This window comes from Triplophysa dalaica, chromosome 21 (assembly GCF_015846415.1).
Source record: "Triplophysa dalaica isolate WHDGS20190420 chromosome 21, ASM1584641v1, whole genome shotgun sequence".
Classification (NCBI taxonomy): Eukaryota; Metazoa; Chordata; class Actinopteri; order Cypriniformes; family Nemacheilidae; genus Triplophysa; species Triplophysa dalaica.
Window position 1 is genome coordinate 20,058,724 of NC_079562.1, and position 18,777 is coordinate 20,077,500.

An 18,777-nucleotide genomic window follows, 5' to 3' on the forward strand; every position below is an offset into this window, starting at 1 on the left:
TTTATAAAGTTTGAAAGAGTTGTCGGAGGCTTAGAGGTGTTGACCTTGATATCTAGTGACCATAAAGGGGTGATATGACAAGGCTAAAAGGAATATTATGGTTTGTTTTAGATCTAATGTAATGTGTATTCACGATTTAAGGTTCATAAACGCTATATTTTCCACACACTGTGCATGTTTGTATCTCCTCTTTGCTCCGTCCCTCTGAAACACCACATTCTTACAAAGCTCATGGCTCTGAAAAGCAAGGTGTGCTCTGATTGGCCAGTTCATCAGTGTGTAGGGATTGGTGTAATACTGCAAGCGTGTGAGGGGAAATGTAACGCCTCTGACCATATTTGGAACGTCAGGTTCCTCTTCAATTGTTCTGACAGGCACACCACCATACTTGCGTATACATCTGGGCGGTCTCAGTCAAATCAGACAACCAACTGATGTAGATTTGTGGGGGTGTGCTCACACGAGGTGTTTCAGACAGGTCTGGGTAAGCATTCGCTTTTACTTAGAATGGATCTGTTGTTCTCACACCTTCATTTCTGCAATTTTAATTGTCTAATACATGCATGAGCAGCTTATAACACACCAAAGACACAGAAAAACATGTGTTCTCGCCATTTGACCCCTTTAAGAGTAGTCTGTTTATAGCATCGTGTTAGCTTTTTACTTCTGACGCTTGTATTTCGGTTTCAATAGTAACAAATATTGTGTTCATTTGTAACGCTAATCTTAACAGACAAAACGTGTAAACATCATAAACCTTTGTTAATCACAGGGCTTATTTTTTTGCGATCTTCCAAAAGTCTATGGGAAAAATGCATAGGCTTTCGGTCGAGGGAAATAGATCATCTATTAGGTACAGTACAGGATTGTATTCACATGTTTCTTGTTGTCTGTTGCACCTCGGGATATTTAAACCCATTCATTCTGATGATTCTGGGCTGAGTATCGTTTGTGTAGTTGTCACTGTGCTAATGTAGCCTGTCTTGTTTCCCCTGCCTGGTATTTCATTTATCGGACAAAGTAAGAAACTTTCTGAACCACCGAAACATTCAACAAAACTGGATCGGAAAAAGGTTCATTACTCAAAGCTTTTCGAATCAAAGCTCGACTGTGACCTCTGCTGATGAAAGTGAGGGAAAGCGATGTGTCGCAAAATGTTTCATAACAGACAATGCATTCATTTCATATTGATAATATTTTTAAATGAATTTATATTTGAATTAATGCATGAATTAATGAATGAATGGGTAGATAATTAAATGAAAAAATCAGTATATTAAGTACATGAAAACAATCTGTTTCGTTACATACTTCTAGGAACTCAAAACAATAAATATCAATATCAATCAAAACACGTTACAGAGTAACTAGACTAAACAACAAAAGCATGACTCAGTGCAGTAATATCATGTACTTACATCATGATTCAACATGTCCTGTGTTAGTGGACTGGTTGAGATCTCAGTGATCTTCATAGTTCCATTCTCATCCGACACACTTTAGAAAGAGAAGAGAACGTTTCAACATAAAAACGCATGACTTTAAAGGCATGGTTCACATGAAGGCATTTTTTTATTTTTATTCATTTTATTTTATTTCTATCCAGTGTTACAACGACAGCTCAGTACATAACATGTTGAGAGATGCTTTGCAACCCTGACACAAATCCATGAAAGGGCCTGAAGGCAGTAAGATCATCCACCATGTGCTAAATGATATTTAAGTGGCCATATGGCATGTAAATGTGAGAGTATGTACTGGTAGAGGGTGAGCTTAGTCATCTGCTCCTGGTCTGATATTTCATCAGGCGTTCCACTGGGCAGCACAGAGGGCCGTTCACCAAGAATGCTGGTCATAATGGCCATTAGGTGAGGGGACTTTGCTTCTGCATCTCCCTCAATCACCCCGATCTCTGCCCGACCTCCTCGTTCACGGTCTCTTATGTCCTTGGCCAGCATCATGCCCTTACAGTCAACAAAAAAACAGCATAAACAGCGTAAAAGTAGCACTGCACTTATATAAACTAAAACACCCAATTCTTTGCATTTTGAAGTCTTCATTTTACGACCACATTAAAGTGAGCTTGCATTTTTGCACCTTTGAGGAACCCTGTCTAAAGAGAACTTTGCCCTGTACTGTACACTATAATAAAACAAAAACTGTGATTTTATGTGAAACAATTTACACAAAAAAATAACATTTTACAGCTGTGAAATCAATGAAATATTGAGTAAATGTTAAATGTAAATGTTAGTTAAAAAGGTAAATCTGAGTAACTCAAATATGTTTCTATTAGAATTCACAAGACTTATTAAGTGTATATAAAAATATGATTTGTTCATTAAATAAACTTAACTGCAGGATTATTTTATAAATGTCCCACTAAAAGACCAGTTAAATGACTCTAAAAGATTTGATTAGATTTGAAGTTATTATAGCTGTTTATTTTATGCTATTTATTAAGCCCACAGAATCATTTTTAATCGTGCACTCTAACCCAAATGACCCAATTTCCTCCCGTTTGTCACGCCCCACCGGTCATGTCTCTATTCCCACCCCACACTTTGAGAAATGCTGCCCTGTGATAATGTGCAAAGAACCACTTGTAGTGGTATATAGTCCACACTCTTAAACATGCTGGATTCTTTCAACTCGTGGTTGGGAAATTATGAAGAACCCGACCATTGCTTTATTTATAGTTTCAACTAAAATATGTCCCATAAGAGCAATAAAATCAGAACACATAAATTGATCAGGTAGAAGTGAACCTTCAACCGTTCTTGTTTGTTGCTTTCAGGCCCATTCCACTGGACAATGGTCTTGCCAAGATCCAAGAGAAAAACACTGCCAGTGTCAAAACTTCCCCAACTCATTTCCACCTACAAAAAAACACAAAAATGAAAGTAGTCGGCCTTAAAGTCTCCAGTTGTGTTCTGGACACCATTTCTGGATTTTAATTGTATTCTGAGTTACATTTATGCATTTGGCAGACGCTTTTATCCAGTGCGACTTTCATTGCATTATACTATAGATTTGTTTTCGAAGTATGTGCAATCCCCCCGGGATCCAACCCACTTAACAATGAGCTACAGGAAAGCTCATACCAAATTTACAGACCAAAAGCAACAATTTAATGATGAAAATTCACGAACATCTTGCAACTACTCTTAGAATAACGGGTCATTGATGAGCTTTAAACATCTGTCAAGAGACACTCTTGACTTATGTTTGTGGAAAAGAGGATTCACAACAGCTCCATTTTGTGCCAGATGTCTTTTGATGGGCACTTAAATGCTTCTGATATTTAAAGATGTGAACGAAATCTCACATGTGGTTTCACCACACAAATAACACATCAGTAACATTCATAAGTTCTGATACTCTTAAGACTCATTCTTGGGTTACATTTCCACTCGTTTGGAAAATACTATTGTTTTGAAATACTATTGCACAATTTCAGGCACGAGTGGGAATACAGGTTAGTGAATGGGCTGTGGTCACTAGCAGAAGTGATAATAGTTTTTAGTTATTAGAGTTTGCTCACCTCTGTGCCAGTCACCTTCCTCTTTCCTTTCACGTGAAGCAGTCTTTGAATGTCATAAGTGTTTGTCTGCACATGATTCATTCCAGTGGACACGCCTCCTGACTTATATCTGAGAAAACACACATCTAAATGATGGCTGGAGCAACTCATGAATGATTGTGAGTACAAACGATCAAGTGTAGAACTTCAAAATTCCTTCCCAACTCCTGATGTACAGTCCATCCAGTGAGGTACAGTTTCAACAATTCTTAGATGAAGGATTTGTATTATTGTTATAAAACCATCAATAAACTCCGGAGGAAACAAGACCATTTAACTAGATGAATAAATTCGGTTTGGTTAAAATATGAACACAGATCAGTTACTGAGCAAGCAAATAAAAACTCACAACACAAAGATGAGTGTGTAAAATGACTTGCAGCGTTCCATTTCAAACAGAGATGATGATAGGGAGACAAACGTTTGCAGCTAGATGAATGATGAACCTTAAACAATTGTGCTCACATGATGCCCTGTTTGAAGTATCCACAGAAGATGCTGGACTCATGGTGCTGAACCTCACGGTGCTGCACGGGTGAGGTTCCCAGGAATTCATCCAGCTGCATAGCATAGATTGCAGCAGCTCCCTGCTCATCCTGTGTGGACATGGAACCTAGCCAATAATGTATGTCATAGTATGCTGATTTGCCAGCCTTGCGTGTCTGCAGATGGATAAAAGACAACGAATGCAGGTGAGAGGAGGAAAACACCAATAGCAATCCAACCAGAATAAAATATATTTTGGTGGCTGGACAGCCACAGTTTATCTCCAACCCTAATTAAACCAACTAATGATTCAACTTGTCTTTTTTTCAGCTGGTTTATGGGTATTAAAATGAAATCTTTTTCCATGCACTTACTTGCAACAATAAATAGCAGTCGCTGTCATAAAATTGTCCATGAGCACTTTCCGGGACCAAAACCAGATCCATTTTCTAGAGTGAAAAAAGTGTGAAATTGTCATTTTGATTTAATAAAGCAAAATGGCTGTAAAGAGAACAAATGAATGAATAAGGAGGACAGAGCAGGGCCATGACACAAGATAGAGGGGCACAAGGAACACATTAGGTGTGTTCGACTTCACGTGGCGCTGTGCAGACCGTTGCATGTCGGTTAGAAATTTTGTCTGACTTGAACGGGGCGCTGACTGCACGTGACTTTCACGTGTGGCATCAAAGTACCATGAGAGCATTTAGAGAACAGCCGGCTAGCTCAGCCATGGCGCAGCATCTCATGACCAGCTGCACCAGGCTGTGATGACCACACACTTTTTCCTTATTGGCTAGATACATCGCGTGATACCAATCATGTGTGTTTCGGGTTTAATTTTTACACATCCGGTTCAAATAATACTTATTAATTATAAAACAGTTAATACTGTTTATTATAGTTTTTTTGTGTCATTTAATAAAATAAAAATGAAACAAATACTGATGCAACTCCTTTGGTAATTTAATAATATATATGCTTAAGTTTACCATGATTTTTAGCCACACAGTAGAGGACTGCATTCGGATTGGGATTCCGCGGGATTTATATCGGCGAGCAAGAATGAAGCCGGTAAACAAAGTAGGGAGGAAGATCAAAGCGGCGATTTACTGCACAAAACAGAAGCAAGGAAAGTCCAAGTAATAAAGAATTACAATTCGCTAGTTGCAATAAATGTGCAAAAGTGATAATATACAACGGACACAAGTCTGGCAACTCTGGGTTGAGGTGACATACCTGCTCAATTATACCTGGTCAAAGTAAGCTATGCTTCAAAGATAAAGCACTTCTCGCCGCATGTGTTAAGCAAGATACTACAGAGAAATGCGTTGAAGTTTGCTGTAAAAACATTCGACCATACGACTTCGTTGCTGAAAAAGGCTTTGTGGACATTGTTCAACATTTCATTGATGTAACCGCTAAATATGGCAGATTTGATGTTAAAGATGTTCTGCCTCACCCAGTCACTGTATCTCAGCATGTTGAGGGGAGATCGCAAGAACTCCAGGCATTTGTGGCAAGGGTGATAAAGACCACCATTGAAACGTATGGATGTGCCATCACAAAAGATATATGGACCGAAGACAAAACTTCCTTCATATAAAGCACCCCGCATTACACAAACAATGACTTTTGTCATGTTTCGAGGGTGTTGTTTGCAGCTCCGTTTGAAAATGGCGTGCCAAAAACTGCAGAAAACATCAGGAACCTGTTGTTTCAGAAACTTCTTGCCTTTGGATAAGACACTTCACTGCTAGTTGGTCTTGTTGTGTTTGTTACTGACCGCAGAGCCAATATAGTTGCTGCACTGTGTGGATATACCAGACTGAACTGCAATGCGCATATACTGAACATCATTTTGTCCAGCGCATTTGCCCCAGATGTCTTGGGCAAGACACCAGAGCGGTCTGAACTGTTGACCAAAAAACAGTTGTGTCTGCAGAACATCTTAAAGACATCCCTCAAACAATCATCCGAGACCCGATGGAATTCAAATTAAGATATGCTGGACTACTTACTGCAACAGTATGAGCACATCGTCACTTTGCTGGTTACCAACAACCAATACGAAAAAATTGCGCAGATAATTGAGAACACTTTGAAAACAATGGTCGCATTTCTCAATTTATTCAAAGATGCGACTAATGAACTTGAGTCTGACAAATCCACTCCCAGCGCATCTCTTGCACTACCATGGTCCATCAGACTTATTGAACACTGCCAAGCAGCATCTCTTGAGCATGTGCTCTCTGAAGTCAGCCGTGCATGAGTTTCACGTCTGGAAGTATTGATGGGTTCTAGCGTAACATCCGCAAACCCACTTCACTTGATGAACAGGATTGCAACGTTCCCGGCTCCTGAAATGCTAATTCTACGGATGCTTGACCCGGAAGAAAGAGACAACGTGATAAAGGGTATGCTATGCAATAATACGCTTATTAAATGACTTAAATAACATTTACATTTACATTTAGTCATTTAGCAGACGCTTTTATCCAAAGCGACTTACAAGTGGGGTAGATAATGGAAGCAATTAGGACAGCATAAGTACAACAAAAGCATAAGTGCAATCAAAAAGAGGACTAGTCTCATATAGCTCATATATGTATACGGAACCATTCATTCATACTTTTTTTTTTTTTTTTAAGATTAGAGAAGAAAAGAGTAGAGAAGAAAAGAGTCAGAACAGATCAGTCAGATGTTGGCGGAAGAGATGTGTTTTCAGGCGTTTCTTAAAGATAAGAAATAAGAGGTATAAACTGTATTTACATTGGCTACTAATTTTTGGAAACAGAAATAAGAGCATAAAACAATTTAATAATTAAATCACAATGATTTAATCGTGTTTTGAAGTAATTAATTCCAAAGGTAGAAAGGAATCGGTGCTAGAATGGTGGAAATTCAAGAGAGCACTTTCCTGCGCTCTCAAATCTTGCACGTCTGGCTAGAGGTGGCCATGACGACCTGCTCCAGCCTGTGACCACCCTCGTAGTTTTGCCAAGGAAGACAGGGCCCGGCCCCTGCAGCTGGGGGATGATAGCCTCCCCCCCAAAAAAAGCCTCTGAGGCAAAACCAAGGGAAACCTCTGAGAGGAGTGCTGGAGATGACTCTGAGCTGGACAATGGAGAGAGGTTGAGGAGGAGCTCTGGAGATTTTTTTCTTGGGGAACACTGGAGAGTGATCAGGGCTGAACTCTGAAGACTGTTCGGAGAACACTGGAGAGGGATTGGGCGGAGCTCTGGAGATTACTCGGAGAACACCGGAGAGGGATGGGGCAGAGCTCTGGAGACGGCTCGGAGAACACTGGAAAGGGATCGAGGCAGTCTGTGGGTTGCAAAGGGGGACACACTCTAGCTGGAGTAGTTCATGATTGGAATGGCTAGGGGTATTGTGAGTGGAGATGCCTGGAGGCCGGTTGGGAGCGATATGGCGAGGGCGCCGTTTGGGAGTGCAGCGATGAGCAGGCTTGGGAGCGCGACGGAATGTGCTCGCCAGGGCTGCTGCATGCAGCCTTGGGATAGTGGAGACCATGGAGTTTTGGTGCCGAGCGCTAGGTTGTGGAGGACTGGGGCACGGACCAGAGGTGAGCCAGAACAGACCCCCGTTAACGTCTGGTGCTGAATGATTACTATGCCCATCTTTATCAATTTCACAGATGCAGAATTCATACCACATTGCCTGCAGGACTCAGTTAAGAAAATACTCCAGGGAGTACTTATCGGCATCTGGGAGCCTGATGAAGGCGAGCAGATCATCGTCCAGCCAAGTCAGAAATAAATTGCAATAATAATAATAATGATAATTTGTTGACGGTCAGGTATTCTGTTACAGCTGATTCACGGGAGACTGGTGTATTCCGTGGGGGAACGTGGAGGCAGAGACTGTCACAGGTTCTCTAGACTACAGATCCCTACCGCTCTTGACCTTATTAGTGTTTTCTCTGGTCTATCTTTGAATTTGGAAAAATGTGATCTTCCGTAAAATCCTGCTTTGTCCCATTCCTATACAATATTCCTGTTAAGGCTCAAGTAAAATATTTGCCGTAATCATTTGTGAAGATGATAAGGCAGGAGGAAAGTTTAACTTTGATAGAGTAATTATTAAATCGAAAAACAGTTGAATTCTTTGCTCCAAAGAGACATGTCTTCACAAGGAAGACCTCTCCTCGCCAACGCAGAGGGTGTTTCTAGATCGACTTAACAATTTTCTTGATTTCACATCTCTAAATTATGCTTTTAAGAGAAATTGGTTGAAAAAATCATGTATGATTCTTAATCCATATGGAATACTATTCCTAATTATGTAAAAAACTTAAAAAAAATCTGTTGCTACAGAAGTCAAATTTTCTGTTCCAAAGTGACTTAATTTCTTTGTCCAAGTCATTGGTGTTGGGTGATGAGTTTGTCTCAAATTCTGCATTTACGATAACACCAATGCTGTGATTACCCAACCTGAAATTGTATCGCATTACCGAACCTGAACTCTAGCCTGTGTTGGGCTTGAACAAGTTCACTGCATTATCCACATTGCATCACAGAACTCCAGAATTTCTGCTCTCAAATCCCATACTCTTCTTTTCAAAGATATATTTTAGGGCATTTTGCCTTTAATTGGAAAGGACAGTGGAAAAAAGACAGAAAAGCATTAGATACAGGCAGGGGGAGTAGGACCAGCAAAGGACGCTCAAGACGGGAACCAAACTCAGCTTGGGTTGCAAGTGCACTGGCACTATATGCCGGCGGAATATATATACCACAGGGCTATTCACGAGTTCACATGAGCAGATAATGAAGATAGCAGGGGAAGTAAAAGTATGCGTGTTTGGCGTGCTGTCCGGGGAGCAGGTTCCGAGCTCGCCGATTCCATTCGATCCCGGAACGCTCCCGCCCCCCAAAAAGTGCAAGGATATGAGTAGGACAGCAGCCAGGCAGCGCATACTTAGAGAAAGGCTTCCTGGATGGTGGCTTGCGGTCGCCATGGGCTGGTGGGTCGTGCAGGTCCTGATGTAGCATCTGTTGTCATGGCCTCTGGATGTGGATTTCCGAGGGAGTTCTTCTGTGATCGGGAATTAGGATCATGTTCCTGGGGAGCAACGAAGCTGGAAGGTTAGCTAGCTTCGGCTGGGTGACTTTTGCCTGTCTACTGTGGCAGAGCATTAGTTGGAAGCACGGGCCTCTGTGGGGTTGTTCTCTGCGGCAAAGCAAGCTTCCTGATGCCAGGCGTCTGCTGAGGCAGAGAATGGTTTGAAAGCATGGGCCTCTGCTGGGCGGTCGCTGTGGCGACACTGGCTGTGAGGATCAAAGGTTTTTGCTGAGGCAGAGCGTGAGTAGGAAACAATGGTCCCCTGCGGGGCATTTGCTGCAGCCATGTTAGCTTCGAAATGCGGGACATCTGCTGCGGCAGAGTAAAGATTGGAAGCCCAGGGGTGGTCACTGCGGTGACTCCGGCTCCTAACACGGATGGGGTGGAACATGTTCTGCTGCGGCAGAGAGAAGTTTGAAGCAATGGCCCTTGCTTGGGCACTCGCTGCGGCAAAGTTAGCTTCGAGATGCGTGGCATCTGCTGCGGCACAGTGAAGATTGGAAGCCTGTGGGCGGTCTCTGCAGTGACGCTAGCTTCTAGTATGGGGGGGAACACATTCTGCTGCGGCAGAGAGAAGTATGAAGCACGGGCCCCTGCAGGGGTGGTCGATCAGGCGATACTGGCTTCTGGCATGGGTGGGGGTGTGGAGAACGTTCTGCTGCAGCAGAGAGAAGTATAAACCAATGTGCTCCTGTGGGGGTGTTGGCTAATGCGATGCTATCTTCGTGCTGCTTGGCGTCAACTGCGGTAGAGCCAGAGTTGGAAACCCTGGAGTGATCACTGCGGTGACACTGGCTTGTAGCTTGGGTGTGGAACACGTTCTGCTGCAGCAGAGAGAAGTTTGAAGCAATGGCCTCCTAGTATTGGGGGGAACACATTCTGCTGCAGCAGAGAGAAGTATAAAGCACGGGCCCCCATGTTGGGGCGGTCGCAGCGGCGATACTGGCTTCGGCCATGATAGGGGGAGGGGAGAAGCACAATACTTCAGGGGAAGGGGCAAGGGAAACATGTGAGGGATTCTATCAGAGGAAAGACATTCTGCAGCGGCAGAGTGAGGGATGAAGCACGGGCCCCTGCGGGGGCGGTAGCACAATACGATACTGGCTTCTGGGGAAGGGAAATGGGGAAAGGAAACATGGTGCGATGCTGGCTTCTGGGGAAGAGGTAAGGGAAGCATGCAAGGGAATTTTGGAAAAGGGAAGACATTCTGCAGCGGCAGAGTGAGGGAGGAAGCACAATACTTCCAGGAAGAGGTAAGGGAAACATGCAGGGATTCAGCTAAGGGGAGGAGAGACATTCTGCTGCGGCAGAGTGAGGGATGAAGCGGTCGCACAATGCAATGCCAGCTTCTGGGTAATGGGATGGGGGAAGGGGAGCATGCGAGGGAAGAATTTACTGGGGGGAAGTTGGGTCTGCTGCGGCAGAACATGAAGGAGCTAGTGGCATGGAGTGAAGGTGCCTCTGATGAGGGGAGGCGCAGTGATGATGCTTCATCTAGGAGGAGATGCTTGGTGGGTGGATGAAGGCTGGTGCTGAACAAGGTGGGTGAGGAGGGTCCGGTGTGCTTTTCTGATGAGGGCACGGTCGGTCCTGATATAACGTTTGAATGCTTCAGAAGACCAATGGCCAGTGCTTGGATCTGAGATTGCATGAGGGCCTTTTTGGGCGTCAGTGGTTGCCGCGCCAATGCAGAATGAATGGGTGGAGAGTGGATCCGCTGGGATGACTAGTTGTAACAGAACCGATTTTAGATGTTTAGATGAACCAAAAGCAAGAAGCGGGGCGATCAGAATCGTCCATGAAGAGAGGGTCAGATGGAGATGTAACCTGTGACCTCCTGAAGGGGATGTATGCTGCCAGGGTTTGGAACGGCTTGATAGGTGAGCAGATGACCTCGTCCGGCCTGGTCTGTCTCGCTTGCTTGATCAAGAACGAGATTGTGTCAGAATGGAGTATGGACAATTCAGAAATGGTTAGATGAACGTTTGCGAAGATTAGAGATTAATTTGGTTAGGACCTCTAAGGTGATGGGTTGTCTGGCATGTCGGGGAGTAGGTTGGGTTCTCTGGATGGCCTCGAGGAACATGGATGTCTGAGAACTTCCTATGACTGTGGAAGGTGCGTTGAACATCAATTGTGAAAAATTGGATCCCACTCAAGTAACCTTTGATGGAGCTGGCTTGGAGATGCTTCGTGTTATTGAGAAAGGATATGAATGACGTGATGGAGAGGAGGGAAGAATCCGGGAAGGGGATGTTGTATGAGAGGTGAAACGTTTTGAAGTTCCTCCAAGCCGTGAGGTATGTCCGTTGGGCCCTGTGAGAAACGGGATGGATGTTTGAGTTTCTGGAGGCTGTTAGCAAGGTATTTAGAGGATGATTTAATTGAATATTAAGGCCAAATGGGGAGGGACCGGCATTGGTGATTGGTCTGCCTCTGGTGCAAGCAGCCTGAATTTCTGCTAAAATCTGCACCCTGATGCTGTTAGAGACCGGAGGAGGTTCCAGAACCGGAGCGTTTAAAGGCATCGGAGAGGGGACAGCAGTCCCCAAAGAATGCTGAGACGTTGCCTAAGTCGCAGAAATGAGGGTAGTTGTGGCTTCCGCTGGAGCGGCCAACTGGTGCTTCCTCAGGCCGGTGACGGCATCCTGGCAAGCGACGGCTGTTAGTAGCGGATCCGCTGGCCATGAGGCAGGTGCTTGGGTAGGTGGAGGAGTGATGTTCAGCGTGTAAACGGACCGGACAGTGCTGTTGCAGGCCAGCTCGAACTGGCCCCCCAACTGGCATCGACAATGGCTCACCTGGAGCAGGGCCTAGCCTAGCCGACTTGTGGAATGCTCATGTATCTTCAAGTTGATGTGTGCACTGTGTGGGTCAAAAAACAATTAATTATTTCAGAGTTAACATTGTGACTGCGTTGCGATTCCAAGATGCGGTTGTGTTCAGGTTGGCAGACGAGATACCATAGAGATCTTGCGGTTAAGCAAGTGGTAAATATACTGGTGCGTGCCCCTGTTGTGTAGCTTAACCCTACAGTTTGTAACAACCGCCACTACATGGCGCACGATCTAAACAACAGGCTGTAGCTTGACGCTGTGAAGGCGCGTGGAATGGTGCAATCAGTTGTCTTCACTGCTGATGGCCATTGATCAGACGGGAACGCAAAATCATGTTAGCGTATTAAGTAGAGCAATAAAGATTATGATTATATTGCATATATTTGTGGTACATAAATAAGTTACTGCTTGAAACAAGCTTGTGGCTAACTAGACCCTGGACACTACTTCCACCTTTGTCCAAGACACTGTGGTCATGCGGTTTCTACGCCAGAAAGGCAGTGACAAACACGATTTACAAGTAGAAAGAATAATTTGAGATATAGTAAATTCTCCGTTGAACAAAATATATATGAAACACTTGCTTGTAGTTTTGGGATAGTTTACTGCGAAATTGTTACAAACTGCACCTTTAATGGTAACGGGTGCGTGCATTATTTGGGCAAGATGTAAATGGGAATGACACCCTGTGTAGAAACGTATCCCGTTGGATACGGACAAATTTGTTAACCAGCAATCCCTTTCGGAAGTGCCGATTATGTTTCTAATCGCCGGAAGTTTTACAATAGTATGACTGACATTCGCTGAACCGCACGGTTCCGCGCTAGCCAGCGATATGCCAATCTTGAGTGCAGTGGCGCCGCGGAATGACAGTGGATAAATCTAAATGTATTAAAAGATTGTACTCACCCAGCTTCTTGCGTGACAGCGAGTTCGGCTGTTCAAACACTAGTAAAGTCAGTTTAATTATGTACATTCTCATATATTGTGAAGTATCGGAATTGAGTCATAGAATTTGGGGTTGATTGGAGTCAACGTTGCTGCATGGATTGACAGAGCGAATCGTTTCCCCCAAGATTATTGCACAGCCATTGAAACGTTAACATGTTGTCATTGAGCGTATCTTTATTGGATTGGGTCGAATCACAGCGATCTTGTGAGGCGTACTAGCATATGTTTACTGGTGCCGTCGTCTTAACGCTCGTTCCCCGTTAGCAGCGAGCTAGCATTTGCAATTAGCCGGCGTTTAGCAGCGAGCTAGCGTTTGCAATGAGCTGGCGTTTAGCAGCGAGCTAGCGTGCCGGCAGCAATTGCATGTGGGAACGAACGAGGTGACTTGCGCGACGTAAACAAGTGGGGATACGGAATCGCTTCCCTAATCTGCGGGAAGATGTATTTAGAAATGTTGCCTCACGGATCGGCCCTGCTGCGTGACTGCATCGATTGCAAACCCCTATGATCCTTGAATACCTTACGTCCTTTCTGTGATGTGTAGATGTGTAATCCTTTAGAGATGGCTTCAGGTAAGAATCTTTCTGTACTTATGTGCTGGTTCGCTTGACCTGATAGGGTAGAGTCTGATTGCGGATTGCGAACCAGCCGGTCTTAATTATATGCTCTGGCTTCTCCCGAACTTTGTTAATCTATAGTCATCCATTAACATCATTTAGCGCCCAATCAAATCCCATACTCTTTTAAGGATCTTACCCAGGCTGAGCCATCTCACAGTTGTGTGGTAGCCTATGTCCCAATGTTCACTTTCATTCTCATCCAAAAGTACAACAACCTGTGATTCAGAGCTCTTGCCCTGATGAAGTTAACTATTTTAATTACAACATCAATGACATGGTTGATTTTTAGCACCGACTTTCAACTCCTGGTGTTATACAAATTTCTGTTCAAGGTTTATTTCAGTCACTTTATCTTGCATCTGCATCATTTGTCCCTGTCAGATTTGGGCAACCATCTGTTGTAACATCTGCCAATTTGTCCCATTTGAGTCCGAGCTTGTCAATGCATGCATTTACCTCTGTAGTCCCTTTCATTGACCCCATTGCTGCCAGTTCCTCCATAATGTCAAGGTCATTCGTTATCCCACGCAGAAAGATAAGTAACTGGGCTGTGTCGCACAAATTACAGCTCTCGTCCAGAGCCAAGGAGAAAATGTCAAAATTATACACTTTGTTTTGCATCTGAAGTTCCAGTTTCCCACGATGTCCTCGACCCCTCTCGTAAAGGTTCCCCTGGAGAGGGACACATTCGCAAACGCTTCTTTTTTTAGGCATATTAGCGCTGCATAGTCCACCAAACATTTTTTAACAAACTCCCCGTCAGACAATAACTTACTGTTTTTGTGGGATATCACTAAACTAGTCTTGACTGCTCATCCCTGGATGAGTGAAGTTTGGTAATAAGGCCTTTCTACCTTTGCAGCTTAGTTAGCAAAGCTTCAGATTTCTGTGCCAGCTCTGCATCAGTCAAATTCTTGAATTTCTCTGCATGATTGGTCTCTTAATGGCGATTCAAAATTGCAATCCATAATCACACCCATCTGTTCTACAAAGACTAAGCACACAGCTTTACCTTTGACTTCAGTAAATAAATACTTAGAAGTCCACCACTTGTTAAAAACTCTGCATTTTGTATCAGTTTTCTTTTTTTAACGTTAGCTGTCATGTTTTATGGCTACCTGCTGACGACTGGTATTGCCATGGTGACCGTTATTACAAGACCACGAATCCTGCTGACCCACTCTCTTCTTTTTCTATTAGAGTTTTCACAGCTAAAACATCTTTCTATACCACCAAGGTGAGCAATGCACCAAACAAAGCAATGCAGCTTGAAAAAGCAATGCAGCTTTTTCAAGACTCTCTTTGTCGCCCCACTCCTCCCCCATCCACTACATATTTGAATGCTGGGAACTTCGCTGACTTTTCTCTGAAAAAACATCATCCATCAGCAAACAATTATCAAAACCTCAGACCTCGGTACACAGTACCCTCACTTCAAACATTGAACTCTCCTCTTTCGCCCCACGGACAGTTTAGCTCAAATCCTGATCAAACTCACTCACATGTGGTTTTCTATTGATCCTGAAGACATTTATTAGCTTTCTCCTGTGTGTTTCATCAGGGTTGGAGCTAAACTCTGCAGGGCATTGGCTGTCCAGGGTAAGATTTGAGGAACGCTAGCCTATTGGGTAATTTTGTAAAGGACTGGAGTGATTTCATCACTTGACACGGATGCACAAACACTCACTGACTTCTTTTTTAAAACATGTGTTCATCCCCCATCACGCTCCTTCATACACATGCACGTAACAAGCATTCACACATAACATAACATCACTCTTCTGAACACATGGATTTACTGACAAACAAGGGAGTTGAAATCACTCAGCACAAAGGTGTTTTTAACATTCCATATTTACCTAGTATCTGAAACAATAACTTTGAACAGTCTCTATGGATGTTCAATTTCACTGCACAGGCCATCTAAACATAATCAGAAAGGTGAGCAGGGGGCCTGCGATTAGATCTAGTGGGGTACCTTAAGGGAGTGCTATGCACATCAGTTTCTTCAATCTCGTTCTCAAATCCAAATTCCAATAAAGATTCTGTCACAGTCTGACTGAGATTTTTGAAGAAAGAAGAATTGCTTTCTTCAGTTACCATGGTGCCCTTGACTTTGGTGACTGCAAGTGGTTTGCTGGTTCAGTATGCTTCTGCTGTCAGCATAGCACGGTGTCTCCAGGTTTAATGTCAGAGTGTGTGGCATGTCTGCGTGTGTTGGAGAAGGTTTTCATTGTGTCCTTTCCCCTTTCACGGATGTTGGCATCAATGATGCTTGGAAAAGCTAAGGGTATCTTTGTTTTCACCCTCCTTTGAAAGATCAACTCTGCTGGTGCAGTCCCTATGGTACTGTGAGGTGTAGATCTGCACTCATGGAAAAACACATTCAGCTGTTGCTTCTATATGACGCCAAACAATTGTGGGCAGGTTATCATGGATACTGTGAGATTTTTCACTTTATCTGGTTAATAAGGGCTCGTGCTTTTACCAGCCGCAAGTGTTTATCACAAGTAAGCTTTGACAGAAATGTGGACTTTCCTGGTCCTTGTTGTAGGTACATTAACCCTCATTAAGTAACCAGACTTGGCTCCTCACAACAGCGGATTTCAGCTAGGTTTCAGACATCTCTTTTCCTCCGTCTTAACTCAATACTTGCATTCCCCCACTCATGAACAACAACTTTTGTTAAACAAAAAACTGGTTTCATTGTTTGATTCATTTGAGCAACCATAAGCGAGGTAAAACATAGACATTCTGAATTTGTGATGATGAATTCCTATATAGAAAACCATTGCCTGCCCTCCACGCAGTGCCCTGACGTCATGTGCAAACAATCTATAAAACATGCAATTCATGTGCACAATAAAATAGAAACTTCTGGTATTATTAATTAGATTATCTTTTATCAAATTAAGGCAACAGAATTATCTCCACACCTGCCAAGAGCATTGTTGAACGATTAATAGCAGGGTGCGATTTACCTGCGAGGATGGAATTTCCCTCCCGCTGGTCTTTTTATCGGTGCCTCTGCTAAAATATTAATATTTTGCTGTCAGCTCTCCCGCTTAAGCGAGAATAGAGATGACAGCGCGTCTAGGTCACATGACGATTACAGTTCCAGTGATTTTCATCCAGGCACGGATGGCTTCATGGTGTCACCGAGTGCCATTCAGAAATGTTCTGACTTGATAACAAACTGTTGTCAATACCTGTGTTTATCACGACAGCTGTGATTCTCAGCATTCTAAATGAGGAATGTCTGTGTTTGTTGGCTCAGTCTGAATTAGCGTTTAAACTATTGAATGAAAAATAGTTCTGAAATTGGTTTGTTAAAGTTATTTTTGATCTGTAAATGCTACCAATGCCTAATCTTCATCTCATAAGCTCAGTGTGGTTTATCATTTATTTTCATGAAACTTTCCAAAACATCCCCCTTTGATTTGATCACAAACCGCACCCTCATAAGAAAGAGTCAAATTCACCTAGAGCCCTGAGACAGACGTTATGCCAAAGGATCCATCACTTAAAAACATTTTCAAGGAAATAACACAACAAAAAAGCATCTAAAAGAAACGGCAGTGTGTATAAGCCTATCCATCACTGGTTTACATTCATGCACACAAACGAGAATTCAAATAATACAAATGACATAATGAATATAGTGATAAAGTAGCAGCTATTGTGCCTATGGCATATTTCTCGACAGATCACCATAAACTACTGTATCTCTCAGAAAAAGGTTGATTTGTGCTAGATCCACGCAATACATCATCCAGAAATAAAAGATTAGGCATGATTCACGAATGATTCCGTTTGTCTTGTGCTTGAATTGAAAACCTACCTCAATTCTCCAAATAAGTATCCCAGGGTTGTTTGTGACCGCTCTAAATGTTTGTTGCATGATTGCACAGTGTATCCGACTAAAAACCAAGAGAGAAAACACATTGGACATTGATTTAGCATCGTGATTACAGGTTCCATCTTTTGACATTCATTGGTTTCAGTAACAACTGTCAAAAATAAGAACCTACCTTATAACAAAAGTCAAATTTCAATTTTCAAAGGATGTTTCTCCTCAGACAGATGGATGGAAATGTGGATGTGTGCAGTCCAGTCAGTGACATCACACTGATGCTAGCAATGCACAAAGCAAAACATCTCCTTTTTTGTCCTGTTCTACCTCTTCTTGTTTTGCTCATTTCACTAAAACTTCATTTGATTGCATTTGCATCTGCCGTCAATTCCTGCTGAACTCACCGGCCAATCAGAATAAAGAGATAAGAAACCAAGCACAGTCCAGGCAAAGTAGTAATGTAAACAAAGGCGACATATTCAAAACAGAAGAAAATAGTCATAAGCAGCCAGGGAGCAGATGGTGGCGTGTGAAGAGTCACAGGTTTGCTTACTACTAGCAGGTTTATGCTGTCATATTATTATTCATTTACACATTAAACCACATGATAATATGAATCCAATATTAAATTTGCAAAACAATATATATATATACATATATATAGCCTATATGTCTGAAACTGTGGTTGTTTATTTAAAAAATGCAAATAAATCTGAAAAGATTTTCAAGAGGCCTATGTATCAAATCTTTGAAGCTCTTCAAGTGAAATACATTTAGTATTTGCTTAAATGATATGCCTTGGGCCCAGTGCAGATATGGTTTGTCTCACTGTGCCTGTCTACTATAATATCTCATTCAAGAAGATTTGTATTATGGATTTTGATAATAGCATTTCCTCGGATATGTTTCAATTGTAATTTTACATAATATGGAAATGCAGGGATGACTAATTAACATGGCACAGGGCGTTGACGCTTCTGTCGACTTCTGGGTTGCATAAAAGCAGCAATGTTGTGGATGAAACTTTAAATCAGTCAAATTTCCAAACAAACCCTGTACAAGATATGAAAAACGTACAAAATACATAACAATATACACACTTCACACAATAAATAATAGACAATTGTACACAATATACAGTACACACATTTCCATAAAATACACTTAGTACACTAAAGACGTAAATGAAGGCAAAGATCAGGAACTGTAGCCTGTTTTGGGTGTAATGAAGCCACAGTAGAGGGGCATGTTGAAGGAAAACAACATAAAATCACTTAAATTATCAGGTTATCAAGATCACATTTGTTAGTAGTTAAGTACATTTATGCATAGTCACATACTCTACTGTTTTTGTGAATGCCC

At 42.6% G+C, this 18,777-nt stretch overlaps 1 protein-coding gene across 1 annotated transcript in view; it reads right to left on the reverse strand.

Annotated features, from left to right (window-relative positions):
• The window catches only part of avil (advillin), a 31,842-nt gene extending 14,111 nt beyond the window's left edge, over positions 1-17,731 (reverse strand). Inside the window, exons 1-8 of the mRNA XM_056734796.1 lie at positions 17,594-17,731; positions 17,404-17,482; positions 4,444-4,518; positions 4,049-4,245; positions 3,545-3,653; positions 2,769-2,879; positions 1,759-1,964; positions 1,419-1,497 (exon numbers count right to left, since the gene is read on the reverse strand). Coding sequence (XP_056590774.1) covers positions 1,419-1,497; positions 1,759-1,964; positions 2,769-2,879; positions 3,545-3,653; positions 4,049-4,245; positions 4,444-4,518; positions 17,404-17,463 — 837 coding nt within the window. The 5' untranslated portion in view covers positions 17,464-17,482; positions 17,594-17,731. The remainder of the gene's footprint in view (positions 1-1,418; positions 1,498-1,758; positions 1,965-2,768; positions 2,880-3,544; positions 3,654-4,048; positions 4,246-4,443; positions 4,519-17,403; positions 17,483-17,593) is intronic.
• Between the last annotated feature and the right edge of the window lie 1,046 nt (positions 17,732-18,777).